The sequence below is a fragment of the Orcinus orca genome, chromosome 15, assembly GCF_937001465.1.
Source record: "Orcinus orca chromosome 15, mOrcOrc1.1, whole genome shotgun sequence".
NCBI lineage: Eukaryota > Metazoa > Chordata > Mammalia > Artiodactyla > Delphinidae > Orcinus > Orcinus orca.
The window spans coordinates 7,378,931-7,405,209 of NC_064573.1; the positions used below are offsets into that span (position 1 = coordinate 7,378,931).

General features: G+C 40.4%; 1 protein-coding gene across 3 annotated transcripts in view; it reads left to right on the plus strand.

The window, feature by feature from the left end:
- The window catches only part of RTTN (rotatin), a 145,972-nt gene extending 124,794 nt beyond the window's left edge, over positions 1-21,178 (plus strand). For 2 of the 3 annotated variants that reach the window (XM_033406088.2, XM_004280001.3), the window contains exons 45-49: positions 1,423-1,625; positions 4,884-5,151; positions 10,999-11,102; positions 12,191-12,260; positions 13,321-15,549. In XM_033406088.2, the coding sequence (XP_033261979.1) occupies positions 1,423-1,625; positions 4,884-5,151; positions 10,999-11,102; positions 12,191-12,260; positions 13,321-13,406 (731 nt within the window). In that variant the 3' untranslated portion in view covers positions 13,407-15,549. Of the gene's footprint in view, positions 1-1,422; positions 1,626-4,883; positions 5,152-10,998; positions 11,103-12,190; positions 12,261-13,320; positions 15,550-17,971 lie in introns of those variants that run through there. The other variant, XM_049697998.1, reaches the window with a different exon arrangement.
- Positions 21,179-26,279: the final 5,101 nt, after the last annotated feature.

Below are 26,279 nucleotides of genomic sequence, written 5' to 3' on the forward strand. Positions count from 1 at the left end.
GTTTAAGGTTTGCGTGCTTCTTCTAGCAACAGTCAGCAGCGTAGCGATTGGATTCTCCCGGTATCAAAAGACAGACAGAGAAAGGACCGGAACTGAGAACATTCACAGCCATCTTGTCACTGCTGTGTGCTGGGGGTGGCTTTTTCCTCCACCCTGGAGCCGCCTGTCCTGTCGCCCGTCCTGTCGCCCACTCCGTGTGCCTCTGGCCGTGTGAGCTGGCGGGAACAGAGCCTCAGGCTCTGTGCTGTATGGAGAGCACTGCAGGGCAGCGTCATCCTTGTTTTCAGGCCGCTGCTGTTGACTTTTTCGTCCCCACTTCTGCTCTCACTGCCCCCCACCCCGGCTCACGGCCTCTCGCAGTGTGACCGGCGGGGCACGGCGGTCTCTGAAGTGTGGCCTCTGCACATCATCCTTCTTTACCCCACCCTTCACTCCTTAATTTAGGGTTTAGGGAAGTGTGCTTAGGGGAAGAAAAGAATCCGTTGCAAAATACTGAGCAAAAGAAACATATATTGGGTTGGCTAAAAAGTTTGGGGTTGTTCCATAAGATGCTACAGAAAAACCCGAACGAACTTTTGACCAACCCAATACTTTACGATAAATCTTTGAAACCGTAATCTATGTTACTTACATACTTACAGTTGATGCAAATATTAGAATGTGGTTCTAATTGAGGAAGAAGCTTTTTATTTTCCTGTCTTTTTTGTTTCCAAGCAAACCTGCATCATTTAGTGATAGTTTTATGTAACATGAACGGAAACCTTGGTATTTGGATACTGCTATGTAGTGTGAATACAGGAAAGATCACTCTATTTATTTGTGTTTACTTTTATGAGTTTATTTTACAGAATGTATTTGATTCAGATCTAGTTGTACTTAAGTTGGCCTCCTTGCATGGACTTTCACAAGCTAATCACACCTTAGGCTTACGTTACAATACAGTAAAATGCATTTCTAATTCTTTTATGATTATTTTTCTCCTTTGATAAATCCCATATGGTTGTTTAAATTACTGAGTAAACACTGGACTCTGGAAAACCAGTTGATGCTACTGCTGGCGCTCACTGCTTGTGAGCTGTGTGACCTTGAGCAAGTCACTGACACCTCTGAGCCCCGAGATGCCGTTTAGCGTACATGGCTGGTGGCGTTTGTCCTGTCCTCCCACCCCAGGGTTATCGTCCTCATTTTTTTCTTCTGGAAAATGAAGGCATTAGACCACAGTGTTTTTAAATGCTTTATTGAGGTCATTAGGCCCTCAGTCCATTAGATCAGATGCAGACATATCAGCACCAGCCTTCAGTGCCATTGCAGTTCACAGGCTAATGGCCGAGTCCTTTGATAGACAGACATGCTTTACCACTCAGGTTGTTGAACTAAAGCGTGGAGCTGAGATGACGTTGTGATGGACTGTTGTTTTTCAAGGTTGCAGTTCTCTCTGTTGGTCAAGTTACGGACAATATCCTGTTCAAACTGCACATCGAGGGGCCCCTGGCAGCTCCCTGATGCTGTGTATCCTGAAGATGGCTTCCCAGGTGCCTCTCGAGAACACTGCAGTCCAGCAGATGGTTTTCATGTTTCTTTCAAACCTGGCCTTGTCTCATGACTGTAAAGGGGTAATTCAAAAAGTGAGTACTTAAACTCTCCTTCCTATCATAAAAAAGAGACTCAGTAAAATAATCCTTGCAACCGAGGACATGTGTGAAAAGTCTAGAACTCAGTTTCTAGGATTAATTATTATGATTTTAAGGCATTGTATTTTAAAGGATTGTAAAAGGATCAGGAGGTTCACTTTGTTTAAAGCCTGTTGATAGATGATACATGAAAAGTGACAGAAGCTAGAATATGATCACACCATTCCCTTTTAGTTTGTCTTCTTAGCTTTTGGACTGTATTTTCTTTCTCTCAAAGATGACGGTTTTAGGGCTTCCCTGGTGGCGCAGTGGTTGAGAGTCCGCCTGCCGATGCAGGGGACACGGGTTCGTGCCCCGGTCTGGGAAGATCCCACATGCCGCGGAGCGGCTGGGCCCGTTAGCCATGGCCGCTGAGTCTGCGTGTCCGGAGCCTGTGCTCCGCAACAGGAGAGGCCCCAACAGTGACAGGCCCGTGTACCACAAAAAAAAAAAAAAAAAAAAAAAAAAGATGATGGTTTTAGAAAGACAACTGTGTTACATTTATTTGAGATCATAAAAGCGATATATTGGTCTTTAAGCAAACAAAAAACAGACCAAACTGAGCATAACAATTCTAGTTCAATTTACATTGTCAAATGGTTTATGAAATGACGGCCCCTCCTCAAGTTAGACCTAAGTTCTTTGTGGCACACAGGTGACTTTTCAGTCCCTGAGACTCCTGTGCCAGAACGTGACTTCCCGCCGCTGGTTTCAACTTGGGTGCTTTAAGAGGGACGGTTGGCTTAAGCAAACCCAGTACACGTGTTCCCTTAGGCTGTATTTAGGTGCGTGTAAACAGGATCCCTAATTTGGAAGATTCCTTAAAATTTGAATATGATCAGATTATCTGTTACTTACTAGTACATAGTAATTTGAATGCTTCCCTTTCATTTACATGAAGGCCAAGGTAAATTACAAAAGTTGACCACATTCATAAGAATTGAGTCTCCTTTTCCTCTATTGTATCATCTCGCCAGCCACCACCCCCTCCAAAAACAAACACACTTTGAGTGCAATCTCTAAATAAATAGCAGTCTTACTAAACAAAGATCTTCTCAGTGGTATGTTGGAGCTAACTCACGCTGGTTCATGAGTGTTTTTGTTAATTTTCAGGAATTTTGCAAGCCAGCTGACATCTTGGTGGTATCTTGAAATCAGCCATGGTGGGAATATTTACGCCATGCACATCAGGGACCTACTGCTCTCACCTCAGCACATGGCTGGATATTTGCTGTGTGTGTGTGTGAAGTCATCCGCAACTGGATTTTGTTGGGCGGGGGTGGGGGGGACAGTGCTTTCTGCCACTTCCTTATGGAGAGCACGCTGGTAGGAAGCAAAGTAGGAATTCCCAAGTGGAATATAAATGCTAATCTTGGATCTGATGTGTGACTGAGCTGACGCTTATTTTTTTTAAGCTTCAGTTTCTTCATTCAAAAAAATTTTAGATTAAACAAAATGATCTCTAAGATATTTCAACCCCCAATCTATGATTTTGGTAAGGTACTTAAGCATATTTTGTTTTTCTCCTTTTTTTAAAAAAAAAAAATTTACTAATTTGGTTGCACCAGCTCTTAGTGGCGGCAGGCGGGCTCCTTAGTTGCAGCATGCATGCGGGATCTAGTTCCCTGACCAGGGATCGAACCCGGGCCCCCTGCATTGGAAGCGCAGAGTACTATCCACTGTGCCACCAGGGAAGTCCCCTTAAGCGTATTTTGATATAAGTGTGATCGGACTCCATTTCATCAGATTTCCATTTCAGGTGCAGATCAGTCAGGTTATTTTTCCTCTGCTCTAATTAGGAATCCTCCGAGCCTTCCTCTGCTCATTGTTATGAAGAGCCCTGGACACTTTCAGCTACACCTCCCATAACTCATCTGTAGTTATTAGAAAATGTAGCTAATGCTATTGTACAACTAAAATTCTAAAATAATCTCTTTTCTCTCTACCACAGCATATTTCTTTGCATCCTACCCAGTGCAAGAAATCGTCTAAAAATGTTTTTAGGCCCAGCAAAAAGAAGGACTGCCCAGAGCATATTTACAATTTAGAGTACTATCATATATTTTATCACTGTTGTCAACTCCAGATCCCCAAGATCATGGCAGAATCTAGCTGAATGGGAAAGACAAGGGATGAATCTAAAAAGCACTAATTTGGGCTGAGAGGTGGGAAGAGATGTGAGTGATGGCAAGGGCAGGGCAGAGTGGGATGCAGTTCTGCAGTTTACTTGTTGCTTGGGTGGTGTTGCTAATGTTTCTGTAGCTCGTTTCGTTCTTGTACTCAGTCCTTTTATGTAAAAGTGCCAAATTTATTTTATAGATTCAAGCCAAAATTTTGATTTAGGTGTAGGGGAACCCAAGAAATAAGCCAGAATAGGTTGTTAAACAGGAAGAAAGATGAGCTACTCTGGAGAGTTGTGAAAGTTAAGCGATTGTACTTCTGTGCCCTGATCCAAATGCCTGTGGTTCCCATGCTGTCCTGGGCTGCTTCTTGATCTAATACTTTTATGCCCTCTTTCCTTGTTTGCATACAGATTATTCTAGGCAATAAGTTATTGTCTTTCACATAGTTCAGGGTTTGGTGTGGTTTTATAGAAGGGGTTTTATTTGGAGGTTGAAATGACTCTTACAGTTAAGTAATGGAGCTTTCTCATCTATAAGTTTACAAGAATGACATGTAGCCACGAGAAATCATCTGTAATGATGAGCAGCTGGGGTAAAGTGAATATAAGATGTACCCACAGATTTTTTTTAAAAAACACTTGTCGTTGGTACTACCAGAGTTGTTAACTGGTGTCCAAGACTGACTGAGGTTTTGTTTCTTTTTCTTTCCTGTAGGATCGCTTTAAATGAGGAGCAAAATTGCCAGAAGGCAGACAGAAAGAGAAAACTCAGGAAGCCTGAAATAATCCCCAAACTGAATGATCAACCCTAAATAACTAGGAGTTGACTAGTTACTGTATCCATCATCAGGAAAGGATTAGTGAGAATTAAAATTTGAGCACTTAAAATTTAAATTAAAATTTAAGCACTCCTTAACCTTTTCACTTATACCTGGAAACAGTATAGATGGAGTATTTGGAAGGTATTGGGAGGAAGGAGAAATTAAAGTTGGGGAAAAGAGGAGCAGAATGCTAGTACGTGATCTCTGAGGGACTAGGAAAATAATGAAAAGACTCAAGAGGAAAATGATATTCTCTCTATTTATCCACAGAGTAACTTCTTACAGAACTTCCTGTCTCTAACATTGCCAAAAGGAGGAAATAAACATCTCAGTAATCTGACCATTCTTTGGTTGAAGTTACTCCTGAACATATCGTTTGGAGAAGATGGGCAGCAAATGATCCTGAGGCTCGATGGCTGTTTAGACTTACTTACAGAGATGAGCAAATTCAAGCATAAGAGCAGCCCTTATCTACCTCTTCTTATTTTTCATAACATTTGCTTCAGCCCTGCCAATAAGCCCAAGATCCTGGCTAATGGTGAGTATTCTGCCTGTACACCACACGCGTCCATTTATACGTGTGGTTATTCAGGTGAAAACACAGGATAGTTTATAAATAATGTGCCAGGTGCTTATTCATCATGCGCCACGTTCAAGGCACTGTGGGAGGCTGCAGCTGTAGGGACGAATTGAATCGGGTGTGATTCCCACCCCTGAGTTGCTGCTGAGTCTCCCGGGTTAACAAGTCGCCGCACAACAGCCAGGCTGGATCCAGGAGGTGGTACCGAGGTGGGCCTGGGCCCCACCTCCCTCCTCCCGTCCCTCGTCCTGGTCCTCTGACTCCTCCACGCCTTTGAGCGGGCACTGCCCTGTCCGTGGAGCCTGCCCAGACCAGCCTGTCCACGTGGTAACCCCACCTCTTCCTCCTGCCTCCCGGCCCTCTCACCCTCTGCCCCCTCCCCTGTTTTACGTTTCCCCATAGCACTACCACCAGCTGCTACACTGTGTTTTCAGTGTATATCTGTGTGTTCCTCGTCTGCCTGCACTGGAACATAAGCTCTTACACGTCAAGAGGTTTCTGCCTCTTTTGTTCATGTTTATCTGGAGCAGCTAGACTCACGCCCGTCACTAGTGGGTGCCCAGTGGGTGTGTGAGCTTGAGAGCCACACTGAGCAGTCAGCAGAGTTCAGGACCCAACAGCACATGGTGACAGTAGCTTCACAGCGACTCCATTCTCTGATCTCAGGACAGATGGAGACGAGGATCGGTGAGGATTCAGAAAAATTTTGGAACAGAAGGAGCGAAATGGAAACATCTGTTTGTGCAACCATGTGCTGTTTCTGTGAGGGGTGTGTGAATTTCAAGTTTTATGAGGAGGTGTGTTATCATGAAAAGACAAGAGGTGGGCTCTAGTCTCCCACGTACCTGGTGCCGGATGCCAGGCCCTCGTGTGCTCCCGCAGCGTCGCCTGGGGCAGCTTCTCTGGGTCCACTTTCTTCATCTAGAAAATGGTCTCTCCTTTCTTGACTTCAGTAGAAATCAGTTGTTAACACATAAACTGCCTGGCACTGTTTGTGGTACATGGTAGATGCTCCAGATGTATTAATTCTCTTTCCATTCATGTTTTTCACTTAAACTTTTCTTAGAGGTGTTTTTCTATGAAACGCGGAGTTTTCCAAGTGGAAAGGATTCTGCTTACATTTTGTTGTATATAGTCATGATTCTATTTTTCTGATAATAATTATTGAATTGCTAGAAATGCAGGGGAAGATTTTAGAAGCTCAGCCAGCCTTTAACTTACCTAAATGAACGATGATCTCCTTTCCCGTGGCCCCTCTGCTGACTCTGTGTAGCTGCCATGGGGGAGGGGCTGGGAGGGGGGCGCTCCAGCGACTTATTTCCAGGTTTCCATCCTCCTTCGCTGTGTCTCCCTCAGTCCTTACGTTTGTGAAATGAGGGTGACGTTAGGGCCTTACCTCAGAGAGCAGTGAGACGGCCTGTGTGAGGCGTCTGTTCCTCTTCCTGCCATCACCTGTTAGCATTCACCTTTCTCAGAATAAGTGTTTTCTTTGGGGACTGCTAACTGCAATTTTATTATTGAGAGAGTTGGGAAAAGGTCAGGCTTTAGGGAACTGAAGGAAAAGTCTGCACTTTCCATTTCTGGATCACTCAGGGTTTTGTTTTTTTTTTTCCACAAATAAGATCTTTTATTTGTCAGCATTAAAAGTCTGAATTTTAAACAGATTCTTAGACTGTTGGCTCATATCCATTAGCTCATTCAACTTTAGCACCTGTCTCATCCCCAATAGCTTTTCCAGCTTTTACCTTCACCCTGTAGCTCTGTGAGTTTTCCCAGTTCAAACTTGGGCTTCTTCAGCATTTTTACTTTTCTAACAAAAACATCATGTACCTTTTCTGTGTCTTTTCCAGTGCTGTCTGGAATCAATTTATTGACCACATTTTTCAAGTCATTTTTCTGCTCCTCTCCAGTCATGATTTCCATCATCTTCTTGTGGATCTGGTGGACTTGCTGGTGCCGGGCATAAGAGGTCTTCCCGAATCTAATTTACATTTTTTAGTAAAGCCCACACAGAAGAGACGAAGCAAATAACCGTCGGTAGTCTTGACATCAACGTGAGCTTCAATCATGGTCTGCCATGTTTTGACCATGGAGCACATTTTGTCATGCGTAAGATCCATGCCATGGAAATTGGTCAGGCAGTTTTTGCCCTGAACATCCTCAGTAATTAGCTTGAATTTTCTAAATGCAGCTTCATCATTCTGCAGATCAGCAGGGCTCGCTTCAAAAACACGACCCTTGAGGCCATCAGATGTGATTTTGGTTCCTTGAGTTCTCGTGACCAGTATTTTCCCAATATTTCTTATATTGAACATAGCTGGTACTTTCGCATCATACCAATCTTTCTTAGAAAATTGGTCAACCGCTTTCTTCTGGGCTCCCTTTTTGCTGCCTTTCATAAGATGCTTGTTACTGTTGACTGCCAGGGTGCTGCTCAGAGAGCCAAAAGGCTGGATCACTCAGGATTTATTTTTAAACATTTCCTTGTATCAGCAATGTTCTCTCTCCTTCACTAGCTTAAAGAAGTAGCTTTCCCCAGCCCCACAGATGTGAGATCAGGGGCCTTCAAGGCAGGGTAGGAAGCAGCAACTGTGCCGTTTCTACATGGATGTGTCGCAGGCACTGCCTCCGTCTCCACTTGGGGATCCAGAGGGAATGCTTGGCAGGGTCAGGCAGCTTGAAAATCTTCCCAGCAAGGCTGCGTAACTCTGATAGTAGCACCCAAACATCCAGTCTAGATGGCCAGGAGTAGAGTGGGCAGTGGGGCTTGACTTTGCTGTTTAAACAGATCCAGAGTACTCCTTGTTTCTGGTCATGTCAGGGTAGGTCTCCTCTCTGAAAACAAGAACATGCTAGATAAAATATATTAAAATTCACCTTAAAAAATCAAAGAACTGAAAACATAGTGGGAAACTTCTAGGCCAATTTTGATTGAAAGTGTGTGCCCAGAGAGGTAAGAAGTTTGTAGAAGGCTCTTTAGCTCCCAGGCCATTTGCCAGCTTTGTGTGCTGGGACTTTTGTCCAGGAGTGCCAAGAGGGGAGGGGACAGACGCCGGGAATCTCTGGAGTCTTATGGACCATCCTGCAGGTATTGAGCAGGAATCCCAAAGAACTAGCCTCTTAGAAGAGGATGAATCAGAATTAAATTGGTGCCCCAAACCTCATGCAGGCAACTAGAAAGAAAAGAAAAACAAGTGTGAGAATGGGCACCACAGACTGCCCCTCACAGCTCTGCACCCCAGACACACATAGACAAGTGGCCCATGACCTTGGTTGGAGCTGATCCTCGATTGACAGTGCCGCTGGGGGCTGAGCAGAAGCAAACTGCCCTCTGATGGATGGAGGACAAGTTTGGACTAGGCCTCAGGGAACCTCCACAAATAATTTTTCAAAAGCATCAGCCAGTATACAGTTAAAGATGACCAAGCTTGTCAGGAGAAATGGCAACATGAGTGAGAAAGAGCAGGGGGAAAAATACCAACGTATCTGCCTAGATTTCAGATGCTGGAATTCTAAAACACAGATTTGAAATGACTTTATTTATACAGTATTTAGATAAATAAATGACAAACTTGAAAGTATTTGCTGGGAATAGGAAACTGAAAAATTGAAAGATTTGGAAAAAGAGCCAAGCAGAGCTTCACTGTTGAGTATGATAATCAGTTAGCCACTTATAGGTGTTTAAGTGTAAACTATATATTCAGTTTGTTACTCACACTAGCTACATGTGGCTATTGGCTATCTTATTAGACCACATACATATAAATATTTCCATCACTGTAGGAAGTGCTATGAGATAGGACTATTCTAGAACTTCAATAGCCAAAATTAAACACTCAGTATACATGTCTGGCAGCAAGTTAGGTGCAGTGGAGGAGAAAACTTAGGTATTAGAAGATAGATCAGAAAAACAATATCCAGATGCAGCACAGACAGCTAAAAAAGATGAGAAAGGATTAAAAGAATAAAGGGTTTAAAATAAAAAAAAAAAGGTAAGTGACATAGCAGATACATTGGGATAGTCTAATTGCATGTTTAATTGAAGTCCTCAAAGGAGAGGAGAAGAGAGGAAATGTAAGCGAGGACAGCTAAACATTTTAAGAACTGTTTTCGTCAGACACTAATCCATAGATTCAGGAGACTCAGATAATTTCGAGCAGATAAATAAAAATAAATCCACGTCTGTTCTCGAGGTTATTTCTATGTTTCTGTGCAAGTTCAGTTCATACCTATTTGTTAAACTTAAAAATGTTTTACATGCTTTTTTGTAGACATATTATATTTCACAATAAAATGTGTTTTAAAAAAAATTGATCCACTTGCATTATCAGAGGGGACACTACATTAAGTGACCTATACATTATACAGTACCTATACAGTACTTTATTAAAAATTTTAAGAGATAGTAACTGGTTGAAGGAGTTATATAAACTTATTTAGATCATGGGTTATATGTTCTGAGTGTCTGATAAAAAGTATGGAAACATGCCTGGATGATACTCAGTTGGAGAACACAGAAATCACCCTCCCATTTGATGATGGTCCCTAAGAGTACCAGCTGCCACCCATCACCTCACATGATGAATTGCATCAGGTAACAGTTGTATATATATAGCCTGGGTCTGGGTAGGTTATGATACAGAGGTGGCGGGGAGTGCAGAGCAGGTGGTGAGGCAGCAGGGGGTAGTCGGCAGAGAGTGGCAGCGCCCACACCTCACTTCCACGCTGTCTGTCCCTCTGCTGCACACAGCTCACTTTATGGAGCCGCTTTTTTTTTTTTTTCTGTAAAAGATTTTAAATTTCTTAAAATTTCTCGAAAAATGCTAAATAAGATTACTTGAAATCATTTTTGTTTGCTTTAGTTATGGAATCTTTCATCCAACTAGTATTTATTGAGCCCCTACAATAAACTTGCAATGTGAATATTCATCAGTGAGCAGACACACAGAGTGTACCCTCAGCTAGGTTACAGTTTCATTAGGTGCATTCACTGAGGTGGGGATAATGCATAGAGAGAGTTCCCAATAACAAGTGTTTCACCCCTAAGAATGCAGCATGTTTTTAAAATCACACATTTTAGAGGGAAAATAATTGGATAGAATTTAATGATCCATACAGTTAAGTAGTAAAATAGGTTCATGTATTGTTCTGAAACACTTGGACGATCTCCTTGGGGCTAGACATCTGTACTTTAAAATGAGTAGGCTGCTGCAGATAATTTGTAAGTCTTTCATCCTCTGGCCAGCTTTGCACAGAGGGGCTGTATCTTGTGTGTTGTTACGCCTTTAAAAAACATTTTCCTCTCTCTCTCACACACACATACACAAACATGCCTTTGAAATGTTTAGTCCTTTTTTACAAGGCTTAACTAATAGGGTATTTCTTGATTACTGTTTTATATAGTAGCCCATGCTATTGATATGTTTGTGTAATGTCTTTATAATTTATCATAAGACCAAGTCCTATTTTCCTGCATGTGAAAATGTGAGATATGATTGAACGGCTCATTGATAAACTCATTGTGTAGTGGCTTACTTCTGCTCTATCGTTGTCTTTAAATGAATGTACCTTTATTGAATTAGGGCCTAAAAAGTTAAGCAGCCGTGGCTTCCCTGACGGTTCTGTGCCTGCTGTGAAAACAATTTGTTTCCAGGTGGTTCTCCCACATACCACATGTTATAAAAGATTGCTTTTGCCAACTTTTTATTTGTTTGGTGGGTAAAAAGGGGTTATCTCACCAGTCTAAGATATGAATACAATGTATTGTCTGGGACTGAACTTTTTTTTTAATGTGCTTATTATTAGAAAAAGTCATTAGTGTGCTAGCTTCCTGTCTGGAAAGTGAGAATCAAAATGCTCAGAGGATTGGAGCAGCTGCGCTTTGGGCGTTGATTCACAATTACCAAAAGGTCAGTTTTTAAAATCATTGTTGTCCCTAGGGGGCAAACACCAAGGCTGTCCGGAAGTCAGAGGACTGTCAGAAAGGAAAAAATCAGAGTCAAAGATAGTGTTGCCTTTGTGCGTTCAAACCATTAGTAAACTATCTGTCAAAGTCTTTCATGTAATCATTTCAATAGGAGGTGTCTCAGTTTCAAGTGTTTCTCTCTCGAGTGAATTCTCCCTGTGAATATAACTTGATTTGCCATATTGGTACAATGCTAGTATGAACTGTTTCTTCTAAAAGACGTGTCAAGGAAAAACTCATCTTGAAATCAGGCCGAACAATGAAGTTTTATCCAGTTGTGAGATTCACCTTTCTGTAGGACACGTCATCACTGAACTTTGAAGTCAGCTCAGTCCTTGTAAGGCTGTGACACAGGGCCGGCCCCAGGGGAACGGCCAGCAGGTGGGACTTGCACCTGCTCTCTCTGGCCTCTGGTCTTCTCTTTGATTGCAGACGTCTCACTCCTGAGAGAAATACCTGTGTGTACCTAGTGGCTGAGTAGTGGCCAGGTGACAGTGTTAGGATAGATGGCCATCCCCAAACGGTGCTCACGCAGCTGGCCGTCCCTGGTGCGCACTGGCTGGTGTCAGCACTTGTGAGGACAGAGGCTGCTCTTGTCACTGTCACCCCTGTACCCCCAGGGCTCAGCACAGGGTTATGCACTTTGGAATCGCTCAGTAAATACTTGTTGACCAACTGACCGACTGCTAGTATTGTGTATCCTTGATGTGAAATCTGAGGTTTGAGGAAATAATGAAATACTGAAACTGAGATGGTATAGTTTAAAATAGCAAATTGAGATCAGGGGAGAAGGGGGAAAAGGGCAGGGAAGGAAGAACATGGGACAGTAGAGCAAAACTCAAGTCAGATAGGGAAGGATGTGGGCGGTGGCACAGTGGGATGGAGTAGTGTAGACTCTCCAGCTGCATCGTTCTCTTCGGTAGTATCCTGTTTAATACTGTAGTCAACAAGCGCAGACTTAGTATTGTGCTATCCTGATAATTAAACACATGGGAATAAATCTAATTGATGGATTGCTCTATATTATCCTAGGCAAAAACAACTTTGAAAAATCCATCAATAAAAAGAAGAGTGGATGAAGCATATTCCACAGCAAAGAAAAGTAAGTTTTATTATTAAAGAGATTATAGTTAAACTTGGAAGCTGTTCCCTGAGTTCTCTGATTAATGATACATTTGGACAGTTGACAGCAAAATGGCAGTTTTCTACACTGATGTTCTACACTGAGTTTGAGGAGCTTTTATGCTGAGGCATTGTGAAGTGTGCCAATACTTGGTCCATGTTTTTCATTGTAACATTTTTTAAAATAATAAAATGTTCTAATAGATGAATGTTTGAGATACAGTATTTTCTTGACGTGTCAGTGATCTTTCTCCAACTCATTTTTTTGTATCACATTTCTTTTTGCCGGTGGCCACCACTGTGCTGAAGTATGTTCTTACATGATAAGAACTAGGCCCAATTAGAACTGACCTTGAACAGAAAATGTTGATCTAACGTCAGGGAGTTGAATTACAGTCTTCCAAGAATAGATCCCATTGCCCCTGCATCCACTCGGTCCTGTGATGTGACCATGATATGAGGCAGGGTTTTCCTCTCAAAGTGCATTTTTCATTTTAAGTGATACCAGTTTTCAATGAGCATTATTCTCTAAACCTTTTTTCTGCTAAGGTACTGAACTGTGTCTTTCCTGTACTGTGTCTGTTGGCTATTAATTTTTATGTTTTTATAGTGTAATTTTTTTGTAAGTGGTTTGGTTTGGGGTTCCCCCCCCCCTTTGGTTTGTTTCTAGCTATGACCATGAGTTTCTAGAGGCAGTGAATGTTTGAATTTATGTGGTAGGAGGGGTGGTCCGTAAAAAGAGCAAGGCATTCATTTGGGGTCGTAGGTAATAGTATCCATTATGGAGGTATATTGATTTTTGTTTACACTCTGTGGCTAAACCAGTAATTAAAAATAAATTCCATAACTTCTTAATTTTTAAAATGTTTAATATTTTAAATATTAAATTAAAAAATATTCTTATAATGCTAGCACTCAAGAATTGGAATAGAACTTTGTCACAGATAATCCTATTCACATGTGTTTGTGTGTGTCTACTGTTCAGTGCAGTGCTAAAGTTTAATAAATTGCTCTTCTGTGCTCTAATTTTTCTGTCTCAGCTTTCTTAAACTCAGAAGAAACTCCTCTAAATGCCTATTATTTGAAATGTCTTGAAAACCTTGTGCAGCAACTTAACTCTTCATGAGCGCTCTGAGATGCTTTGCCCCAAAGCCAGCGGCCACCGGACAGGTGAGCCAACCTTGAAGCAAGTTGTGTGTAGACCTGTCCCTGAAGACGTGCTAAGCCTCTGCATCAAAGGGCATAGAGAGTCCTGGGAACACAAACTCTTTTTTTTCTATGCAATGTGTTTTGTAAAAATCCTATTTATCAGTTATTTAATAAAATAAAATATTTTTAGCAACTGAAAATTGACTAATAATTGCTGCTTACAGGCTTTTAGCAGTCTCATGAATATAAATTTTAGGAATGGAAAGAAGACATTGTGTTCTGATTTCCTTTTTTAAAAAAATTTTTACGTGAAATTTGGCTCATCAATACAAATCCTTATTTTTCAAAGCATACACATCAGTGAAGGAATATTTGTAGTAAACGTGTATAATTTTGTGATTAGCTTCTTTTTGCAATTTTTAGTGATAGTAATTCCTTTCCATATGATTTATAAATGTGTTATATTTTATTATTTTCACCTTTCAACCTCTGAAATGTTGTGTAATAAAAAAGGAAGAAATAGTGTTTATGGTCATGTACCGTGGCCTGGGTTCAAATTCTGTCTCAGCTCAGAACATCATGAAGAACAGGAATGTGAAGAATCTAGCAGGAACAACTCTGTCAAGACCTCCTCACATAACTCTTAACTAACATGTAGTTCTGAACTCAGAACTTAAGATTGGGAGTTCCCTGGTGCTCCAGTGGTTAGGACTTGGCGCTTTCACTGCTGTGGCCCAGGTTCAGTCCCTCATCGGGGAACTAAGATCCTGCATATACCTACACATACACCATACACATATATACACACTCATTATTTAGGAAAAAGTTTTCTAATTAAACTATGATTAACAAGAAAAAGAAAAAAAAACTGTTTATTAAGTACTGTTAGCAAATTGCTATCATTAATAAAATAAGCCATGGGATGTTATTTACGCTAGAAGCATGGGGACAAAATATGTGTTAAATGCTGAAATAGAAGCAGATAAATTTGTAGTTTCTGAAAGTCATTCATTAGAGATCTGAAAAATAGGTCTAGGAAGTTCAGAAGTTTCTGGATAGCCCAAATTAATTTGAAGCAATGGACATGCCAGTATTCTGAAGAATTCTAAGAGCAGGAATCTTAGGAATTATTTCTTCCGTTTTTCCTGGTTTCTTGTACTCTATGTCATTTTCTTGGTATCACCTTTAAGCCCTCATTGATGACTGATAGAACAGATTTCTCTGTAACTTCCGTTTAAAGAGCTCTTTCTATGTCACAGGCACTATTCTCCAAACATTTATTATTTAATCTGTCTTTCTCTAAAATACTGCTGTTGTACCTGTGTTAGAGGTGAGTGAATGCAGTGGCTAGGTGATCCGTTTGTGGGTGATGAAGAGGGAAGTTGAGGTTGCAGGCAGACATTGATCCTGAGGTGTCTGTATTTAGGGCCTTGAGCAGTCTGGGGGACGAGGCAGCCCCTGGTGTTGAAAACAGAGGAAACAAGTAGAATAATTAGCTGACCTAGTTGGAGCCTTTCCCCACTCTTCCTAAAATCTTTTTGAGAAGTGAATAGCTGGAAGTACTTTTCTTTGGTATTCTGTAAATAATGGAGTGAAAAATAGAATTTGACCATTTAATTGCAGGTCACCAGTTTTCCTTTGTAGTGTTAGATTAATACAGATGATGAGTATATTTTCCATCATTAGTCTTGTGGCTGCACCTTGTCTACCCCCATTTCCTGGGATCTGCTGCTTGACCCATGATGTTTCTCAAATTCGGCAGATTGATGAGTAAGAATAATGACTGGCATTCCTGTTCCTGCCATACGAGGTGTGACCACGGTTCTTTCGGGGAACGTGGCGAAGTGGTTAAGGGCATAGGGCTCTGGAGTCATATGGACCTGGAGCCAGCCCTGGCCTCACCCTGCACAGCTGCAGGGACCTGGGACAGCCTCCAGGCCATATCTTCCGCTGTCACTGGGGATAAGTATACCCACCTTGTAAAGTTGGGGAGAGGATTGAGTGCCCAGTCTTCTCTGTGTACCTGGTACATAGCTCATTGTCTATTAGATGTTATCAGTGATTGATTATTCTTACAGTCTCAGAAATGTATCTCTCTTTCATTAAAGCATTAACTCTTTTGTGTCCTTGCAATGCTTCTCTCCCTTTGGGGAGGGGGATGTGCTGGAAAGTGAGTTTTGTTGTCAGAACTAAGGCTCCCACATTCCAAAAAGATCATCCGTTTCTGGTGGAGGTGCACATCCACAGTCCTGAGGTCGCTAAAGGCACAGACATTGAGCAAGTCGTCTAAGTCTCGCAAAGCACTGCATAGAGGTGCTAAATACGCCTGGGTGACCTGATGCTTTTTCTTCTTCGGCTCAACAGGTTGTCTTGACTGAATGTCAGTTGGTGAAATATTGCCCTTTCTCCACTTGAATTATGAAAATGGAAAATACAAGAAATTATAACCTTAGCAGCCGGAAGAAAATCTTAGCTTACAGAATCCATCAGTTTGGGAGCAGACCTTTTCCTCTTGCCACCTGTTGTTGGCCTGTGTGATCCAGGAAGTTAGGGGAATGGATGATAAAAGGCCATTGTGAATTAGGAAACTTAGTTTTGGGGAACTTAGAGCTTATTTTTCTTAAGTCAGAAGTTATTCCTCAAGGAAATTCCTTATAAAACTCAGGTAACAAGTCTCATACATAGGCTCAGGATGTAGGGAAGACCATGCCAAGACCTGGGATTCTTAGGTTTGGCAGCGAGACACGAGGGGCTCGGCATGATACTGTTTTAACTGTTCCCAGCAACGTTCATCTTTGTGTTTCATTTGCTCCTTCTGCATTTGGGAAATCTGCTTCAGAAAAAAAATCTGCTTTTTTAAAAAAACGGTGTTTCATAAAAGATCCATATGGTAACGTTCAATAAATTTCTTTTTAACTAATTTCACATGAAAGCCAAGAGAAATGTATGTGCTTTAATGTAGACTCCAAGGGAAAAATTCTTTCATGCATTTCTTCTTTTCCAATGACGTCTCTTTCCCTGTGGCCTTACCCGTGCCCGCAGCCGTGCCTTTGGAGCGTCTGCGTCCCATTTGGTTCATTCCTCTGGGCAGCAATGCTTGGTGTTCTGGTAGCAGATTGCTTGCAGTTCTGGAAACATGACTTCCTCAGATACTCTGTTAGAACATTCTTCCCTTGGCTTACCCTGGGAAGAGACAGATTATAAAGTGGAAAACTATTTTTAATCGTTTTCTGGTGTTATTTGTAAAGATTGGATCGCAAAGAATCAGTATATGGATATGATACCTCTTATAAAACGTTACCTCTTATATCTCTTAGGAAAAGCCATGATTGCAGAGTAGAAAGTCCAAAATAATAATGGCTTCAGTGAGAGAAGAGTTTCTTTTTCTGTTTTTTGTTTTTTTCCACAGCCAGCAAGCTCCCCACCGCCACCCTGGGGTGGGGTGCAGTCCCTGGCTGACAGTGTCCTCAGGGGCTCAAGTGCCCATCCTTCTTTGATGCATTCTTCCTTCGGCAAGTTGCCACGTGGACATCTGGAAGGAAGAGAACTCCCCCAGCTGTCTATTGCCCCTTTCAGGAGGCTTCCCAAAAGAGCAGCCTATCAACTTGCCCTTAGGTCCTTGGACAGAACAGTGTGTTGACTACAAGGGAAGCGAAGGGTTGTAGTCCTGCAGCGGGGCTCACTGCACGTTTAGTAACACAGGCCTCTGCCGGGCAGAAAGGAGCAAGGGGTTCGGTTAGGCAACCACCAATCCCTGCCCCACTGGCCAACGTTCTAGCTGATTTAAGAGAAAAACATGATACAACTAGAAGTTAAAGTATTATGTTCCCAAATTAAAAATAAGAGGTTAGATGCTTACTGAATTTATTCGATCTGCGTTTAGACTTTGTGATTAAGTCTAGTTGCGTTTAGAACTGGAAATAGTACTGTCAGAGAATAAAGTAAGATCACTTCCTGGTGTGGGTTTATTCCCATGACATGAAAGCCTTCAGTTGTCAGAACCCACCTGCTTATCATAGAGAAATATGGCTGTGAAGACAGAGTAGTTGGTCTGAGCAGATACCAGCATTCTCAATGATAGTTTAATTAATCAAAAAATTAATTGGAAGATTAAAAAATATATGTACTTTTACCATTAATTTCAAATATGTAAATATGTGTTCATTACCCAGTGTCTTAATAAGGGCTGAGGCCTTTTTTGAAGGTAGTTCCTTCACTGATGTTATGTTTTGGGGCATAAATCACATCTCTGGACAATTTCCAGTTTCAGTTTCTGGAAGTGGAGCAAAAACTAAGACACTTACTAAGCGATCTAAACCTCAACCTCTTCCAGATTTTTCTTTACCATTGTATCCAAGAATTCTTCCAAATTTCTGTTATTTCTGACTTTCTTTTGTAGTTAACTCACCTCACCAGATTCAATAGCAATTTGTGACTCCTTGTTTCTAATTCTTTGCAAAGCATCCAACTTAGCTCTTATAGAAATAATTATTTTTCATCTTACCGCTGTCCTTAGTATTTAACCAAATTCTATAATTACAGTAAGGAGTCCAAGCGGTACAGATGTTTTAGGAACAAGTACAGCCAGATCCTGGTCAGTATGAAACTCGCCGAGTGGAAGCCAGAGAAGCCTGTGCTGGAGGGAGGTCCACTCGCCCCTGTGCTCATGTGCTCTGGCGTTGGTTGGCCGGTATGTTTATTGGGAAAATGGAGAGAATTGTTTAAGCTTAGCAAATCCGTTCTCTGGTGGCCAATAGAGAGAGGTTATACTATGAGCTTCTAAGATGTCTTGAAACTTTGAACATCCTCTTGTTTGTTTTTGTGGCTAATCCTTGCCTGGCTCCCTGTATTAGACACAAAGAAGGCCAGAGGATAAAGGACACGGGTCCTTGTTGGACACTATTCTCAACTTACCTTGTACCTTCTTCACATTCTCTGGCTTGCTTATCCGTGCCCTTTCTTCTCCTGCCTCTTTGATTGAATTCTCTAACTTTCCTCCACCCGTGTGCCTCCACCCACCTTTACGTTTCCATTTCTGCCTGCTTTAAAAGGCTAAGATCAAATGTCACGTCTCCCGTGAAGCTGTGTCAGATTCCCCAGCTGGCAGGAAAGTCTTTACTCTTTGAGTTTCCACACCAATTTTAGTCGTGTTTTTTTTTTTCTTTTCACTTTTATATCACTTGCACTTTTCACCTTGTATTATACTCACTTGCATAAAGTCATTGTTCCCACTGTCTGCTTCAAAACAGGACTTCTGACTCAGCTTGTGACTCCATGCCTCCCACAATGCCTCACAAAGCAGGTGTTCAGTTTATATTTATTTACATGAATGAATGAATGAGGGGATGAATATGGAAAATACTTTATTAACAAAAGCTACAGAATTTCATAATGTAAATTAGGCTAAAATTCTGTAGACTTTGTCAAAATGCCACTACTATAAGTAGTTTTTTATGAGAATAGATTTTTGTTAGGTTCTAAAAATAAAGAATGAAACCAAAAAGCACTGCTTAAAAACACTTTAAAATCCTTAGAATATTTTTTTAGTTTAGCAGAGTAGGAATAAAACCGCAGTATTTTAGATGTGATTTGAAAATATAACCAGCACTGACATGGAACAAAGATTCTAGCCTAAACTTGCAAGATCCATTGCTTACTAAGAACCTTATTTGGGCTATTCTTTTTGGGAGGCAGGATGTAGCTTTTTGCAAATAGAACCTTAAATTCTGAAAGTTATATAAGCTGCAACCCCAGCAGTGTGGAACAAACAGAAGAAGCCAGTTTGCATTACCCATCCTGTGTAAAAAGCACAAATCAACAGATAACCTGTCAGCTTCCTTCCAGTTCCTGTTTCTTAGTGCCCACATTTGGCAGCAGCAGGCACTGTGAGAACCTGACTAAAATAAACGTGACACTGCTTTGCACAGAAAGAGAGGAGGGGCAGCAGTAAAGGCCGAAAGGAAGCTTTTAATACTTTGACTTAAAATTGGGGAAAATGCTTAATCTCTTGGTACCATTGCAATAGGGAAAGAAGTCTGTGATTGCATCACTTTACATTTTTCATGCATATTTCCTATCCACAGCTGATAATACACAGTTCATTTGCAAGGTGAGGATAATACTACAGCTCCTGCACAGTGATTTTGAGTTTTGACCCAAACGGGGAAGCTTTAAGCGTACAGAGTCTGATTCAAAACTGGTAGATCCGGGCTTCGCTGATGGCGCAGTGGTTGAGAGTCCGCCTGCCGATGCAGGGGACACGGGTTCATGCCCCAGTCCGGGAAGATCCCACATGCCGCGGAGCGGCTGGGCCCGTGAGCCACGGCTGCTGAGCCTGCGCGTCCAGAGCCTGTGCTCCACAACGGGAGAGCCCACAACAGTGAGAGGCCCGCGTAAAAAAAGAAAAACTGGTAGATCCAATGTATATGGCACTTGCTCTGTCTGATTTAAAGATTTGAAGTTGTCAAGGAGACGGGGGCTGGTACTAACAATGATGCTGAACCATCAGGACTGCTGGTCCCTCCTCCCAAATTCACTCCCAGGATGGAGAGAGAGAACGGTGAGCAAACCCTGGTGTCATGGGGCAGCTGTTGGAGCTGCTGTGTGTAGGGGGAGGCCGTGTCTTTGGTCATGGGCAGCAGACAGCCCCACAGGGCTGTGTGAGGGAAAGCACACACGGTGGGTCTGTTCTCGCTCCCACCAGCCATTGCCTTGAGGGAACCAGTGCCTGCCCCTCCGTTCACATCTCTGGGCCTAGGGTGCGCATGAGCAAACTCAAGGCCACAACACAGAACCCCTGCAGTGGTGAGGGGCTGAGAAAACGGGTGGAGCTCACTGATCTCCATCAGGCCCTGCTGTGCCCTGCCGCTTCAGAGCCCCAGGCCTGGGCACTGTAGTGGAAAAGTGTCTCTTCCTAACGCTGCTTCTCACCAAGCAGGGGGTGATTTTTGGAGTGTGGAAGTGACTGATCGATGGGTGCCCTGGACCCGCACTCTCCACCCCTTGAGCTGACGTGGCCCCTACAGACGAGCGCACCGCCTTTCACGGTACTTGTCTGACATTCCCACAGGAAGTGAGCTCACTGGTCAAAATAACAAGACATTAGAGGAATACGACCGCTTCAAAAGGAAAATCACATGCTGGAAATACATTTTCCAAAGAAGCAGAAATGTTAAAACAGATGAAGCAGGAATTTTAAATTAGCCAAATTTAAAGAGATAAGGAAAGAAATTAAAACTGTAAGACCCAAATGAGAAAACATTTAAAATGTACAAAAAAGTATGTACAACAAATATAAAGGTTGAAAGAAAGACAACAATAGGTAGGACAAGTAGAATGGATCCAGCTGAGTTATGAATTAATGACTCAGAAAACACGATTGAGGAAATCTTTGAGAAGGAAGAAAACAACAGTAAGTAGGAAATACAAAATAAAAATATAAAAACTAGGAGAATAGAAGTGCTCACATCTGGATGGCAGAAGTCTCAGAAATGGAAAAGAATAAAAGGAAAATAAGTACTTGAAGAAATGTGGCGGTAAATTTCCTAATACTAAAAAGAGAAGATAAAGTTTATACTTAAACAGCTCATAGAAAGCTGAAGAAGAGAGGGAAGAAAAAATATATATACACTCATTGCAAAAATCTAAGAATATCAAAGACAAAAACGCCCCAAACAACCCAATAAAAATGATAATAACCCCAATCTGGAAACAACCTAAATGCCCATCAACAAGAGAAGCTAAAAACTATTGTGCTATATTTATGCAATGAAGTATTGCTCAGCAATAAAAACTAACAAAATACTGATAAACACAACATCATGAATAAACGTCAGAAACATTAAGCTGGGCAAAAGAAGCCTGACACAAAAGAGAACATACTGGTTGATTCCACTTATATGAAGTTAAATAACAGGTAGAACTAACCTCTGGTGACAGGAGTTTATAATAACGGTAGTCTTTTGGGGTGTGTTAACTGCAAAGGCACAAAGCAAGCATCTGGCTTCTGTGTCTTGATCTATAACATTTTATTCCTTGATCCAGGGTGTGGTAACACAGGTGTATGCATATGTAAAAAAACCTTAAAAGTGTACCTGTTATTATATGTATATTATACTTCAATAAGACACCTGAAAGAAAAAAAGTTTAGATAATATCAACATGATGGACATTAGTGAGGAGAAGAACAAAGCAAGTAAAAGAATGCTATATTGTTATTGAGAGGGGAATGCAGGTTCTAGAGTGCAGGCTCAGTAGTTGTGGCGCGCGGGCTTAGTTGCTCTGCGGCATGTGGGATCTTCTGGGACAAGGGATCGAACCCGTGTCCCCTGCATTGGCAGGCAGATTCTCAACCACTGCACCACCAGGGAAACCCTGAAGATGTGGCAATTTTAATACATGTATCTAACAAAATAACCTCAAAATACTTGAACCCCAAGGTGGCAGAACTATAAGGATAAAATGGTTACCTGGTATTGCAGAAGCAGCTTTCAACCCATGCTCTTGATTTTCGATAAGTCAGCAATAACTCAGAAAAGATATAGAAAATCTGAATAACAAAACTGATAACCTTAATCTAATGGATACATACAGAATTCTGCAACCGAGAATTAGAAAAGACACATTTTTTCCTCAGTCCACGTGAAGCATTTACAGTTGACTCAAGTATCAGGCAAAAAACCTCAATAAATTTCAAAGAATAGGTCCATATAGAAGGGACTCTTGCCACTGTGTAACTGAGTTAAAATTTAATAACAAAAAGACAAGGAGGATATCTTTGTGTATTTGGAAATTAAAAGACAAACTTCTAAATAACTCACAATGAAAAGAAACCACAATGGAAAGTTACTGAATGATAATGAAAACTACACAAAAAGACCTGTGAGATGCAGCAAAAGGGAAAGTTCTCTCACTTTTTTAATCCTTGAGAAAGTTTTAGCTTTAAATCTGTCTAAAAGAAGGCCTCAAAATGAATAAGCCATGTGTATATCTTAAGAATTAGAAAAATAATGACAGAATAAACCTAAATTAAGTTGAAGAGATAGTAAAAAGAGCAGAAGTTAATGAAATAGAATCAAAGGTATTACAATGTAGAAAATCAACAAAGCAAAAACTGGATCTTTGAAAAGAAATAGTAGACAAATTTCTGCCACAAATGATCAACTGAAAGAGCAGAAGAACACAAATGCTATAATGAATATAAAGGGGGACATAAGTACAGATAAAGTAGAATAAAGAGTTACTACTGGAATATTATCAACAATTCTATGCTAGCAAATTTGAAAGCATAAATGGACAAATGCTTGGAAAAATATTTACTAGAATTGACCTGAAAAATAATAGACTTCAATAGCCCTATAGCTATTAAAGAAACTGAAGTAGTGATTATCATCTTCCCACAAAGAAAACACAAGACAAATGGTTTTATAGGCAAGTTTTAATAAACATTCCAAGGACAGTCCCAATTTTATTCAAACTCTTAGCAAGAGTTATAGGAAAAGAAGGAAGAATACCAATTCATTCTAAAAAGCCAGTATAACTATGCTACCAAAACCAAACCAGAACAGTATGAGAATGGAAAAGTATAGGCCACTTATCTCATGAACAGAGACAAAAATCCTAAACAATATTACTAGCAAATCAAGTAGACATTGTGTATAAAAAAAGAAAAATATCTACATGTTTCTCTTAGTACATGTAGAAAAAGTACTTGATAGTATTCTAATTAATGTCAAAATCTCTTAGTGAATCAGAAGTAGAAGGCAATACCTTAAACAATAAAGAGTATGTTTAAAAACCAGAGCACCAGCATTCTAAATGTGGAAACAGTAGAAGTACAGTTGGCCTGCCGTATCTGCAGTTCTGCATTCTCGGATTCAACCAACTGCAGATCAAAAATATTAGGAAAAAGAATTCCAGAAAATTCCAAAAGCAGAACTTGATTTGCTACACACCAGCAACTAATTACATTGTATTTACATAGCATTAGGTGTTGTAAGTAATCCAGAGATGATTTAAATTGTGAGGGAGTATGTCCATATGTAAATACTAAGCCATTTTATATGAGACTTGTGTATCTGTGGAATTTTGGTATCCGTGTGGGTCCTGTAACCAATACCCTGTGGATATCGAGGGATGACTGTATTTATTCCCTTACAATTAAAAAATGCCACAAGGAGGCTTGCTATTATCACTTCTACTGAAATTTTATTGGAAGTTCTATGCAGTGTAATGAGATTAAAAAAATACTGGAATCATAAAGATTAGGAAGGAGAAATAAAAGTATCATTATTTGCAGATGATATAATCACATTAAAAAGTCAAAACAATTTTAAATAAATTATTTTAGGAGTTGGGAGTTTAGCAAGGTGGCTGGATTCAAAAGCAGTTGCATTTCTTTACATCACAAGCAACTAAAAACACATTTAATAAGAAGCCATCATTAACAATAGTTATGGAGCATATAATGTACTGAGTAGTAAATCTAGCTAAACATGCACTATCTCTACAGGGAAAATTAGAAATGTTTATTAAGTCATAATTAAAAACACATAAAAATGAGCGATACCATGTGAATAGACAGGGAGACTTATGCGGCAGACTGTGTTTTCCAAAGATAGCCACAGCAGTATTTACTATCCCATCTACTTTCTTAGAAAGCGACTGGTATTTCTCCCTCCAGAAATGGGTTTATGATTCTAGGCTGGAAGTGATACTACGTAACTTCCCAGGTTAGACCGTGAAAGGTGATACAGCTTCCTCTTGGTTCTCCGGGAACCAAGCCACTGTGCTGTGAGAAAGCCAGGCAGCCACATGGAGAGGCCATATATGGATGTTCTGAATGACAGCCACAGCTGAGTTTCCAGCAGACAGCCGGCTTCAACAGCCAGACATGTGAATGAAGGAGCCTTCAGACGAGTCCTGCTGTGAGCTACTGAGTCCCCTTCAGTCTTTCCATCTTCCCACCTGAGGCCAGATGTCACGGTATGTGAAGAACCGTCTCTGCTGTGCTTCCTCGGAATCCTGACCCACGTATTTCTGACCAACAAAATGGTGGTGGTTTTATATTATTAAATGTCAGTTCTTCTCAAATTAATGGATAGATTTAATACAATTCCACCCAAAATTTCAACAGGGTATTCCTGGTAGAATTTGATGAGATTATTCTGAAGTCTACATGAAACAATAATGAGATAGCCTGGACATTTTTGAAGAACGATAGCAGGAGGAGGGGATTTACCTTACCAAGCAGCAGGATTTCTTATGAAATTATGGTAATTAAAACTGTCTGACATGGTGCAAAGATAAGCAAAACATGTTTATGGAAGTTTGGTATATGACCAAAGTGGCATGACAGATAATGGAGAAAGGAGAGACAATTTGATTAATAGGAGAAGAGAAAATGTTGTCCATATGGGAAAAGATGAAGTTGTATTCCTTCTTCACAACATATGTAAAAATCAATTCCAAATGATTAAGGACTAATATGTAAAAGCCAAAACATGAACATGGTTAGGAAAAATTTTTTTTGACTAAATTTTAAAAAGCATTGAATATAATGATAAGATTGATAAATTTTAATATATAAAAATTAAGAACTTTAAGGAAAGAACTACAAAACAACCAGAAAATAAGTGACAAAATGACTATAAGTACATGCTTATCAATAATCGTTTTAAAGGTAAATCGTTTTACCTTTAAAATCGTTTTAAAAGTAACTCTACAATTAAAAGATGCAGAGTGACTGAATGAATAATAACAAACAAACAAGAACAAGACCCATATATATGCTGCCTACAAGAGAAACACTTTAGAGCTAGAGATACACACAGATGAAAATGAAAGGATGGAGAAAGATGTTCCATGCAAATGGAAATGAGAAGAAAACTGGGGTAGCAATACTCCTATCAAACAAAATAGTCTTTAAAACAAAGTCTGTGACAAAAGACAAAGCAGGGCATTACGTAATGATAAAGGAGTCAATGCAAGAAGAAGATATATAATGTTCATAAACATAAGCACCTAACATAGGAGCATCTAAATATATAAAGCAAATATTACCAGACATAAAGGGAGAGATTGGTAGTAATACATTAATAATAGGGGACTTTAATACCCCACTTACATCAATGAATGTTGATAGATCAGACAGAAAATCAATAAGAAAAGAGTGGCCTTAAATGACACGTTAGACCATTTGGAATTCACAGATAGTTACAGAACATTCCATACAAAAACAATACACATTCTTTTCAAGTGCACATGGAACTTTCTCCAGGTCACATGCTAGGCCACAAAAGAAGTCTCAATAAATTTGAGAAAATTGAAATTATATCAAGTATCATTTTCTGACCACAAGGTATGAAACTAGAAATCAATTACAAGAAGAACACTGGAATAAAACACAAACATGTGGAGACTAACCAACATGCTACTAAAAATCCAATGGGTCAACAAAGAAATCAAAGAGAAAAATTTAAAAATACCTTGAGACAAATGAAAATACAAGCATAACTTTCCAAAATCTATGGGACAGAGCAAAAGCAAGTCTAAGAGGAAGGTTTGTAGTGATACAAGCCTACTCAAGAAACAAGAAAAATCCCAAATAAACAACCTAAATTTCCACCTAAGGGAATTAGAAAAAGAACAAACAGAGCCCAAAGTTAGCAGAAGGAAGGAAAGAAAGAAAGTAGAAGTAAATGAGAGACCACCACCACCACCATCAATAATAATAGAAAAGGTCAATGAAAAGATCTGTTTAAAAGATAAACCAAATTGATAAACCTTAACCCAGACTCATCAAGAAAAAAAGAGACAGGGACCCAAATAAATAAAACTAGAAATGAAAGAG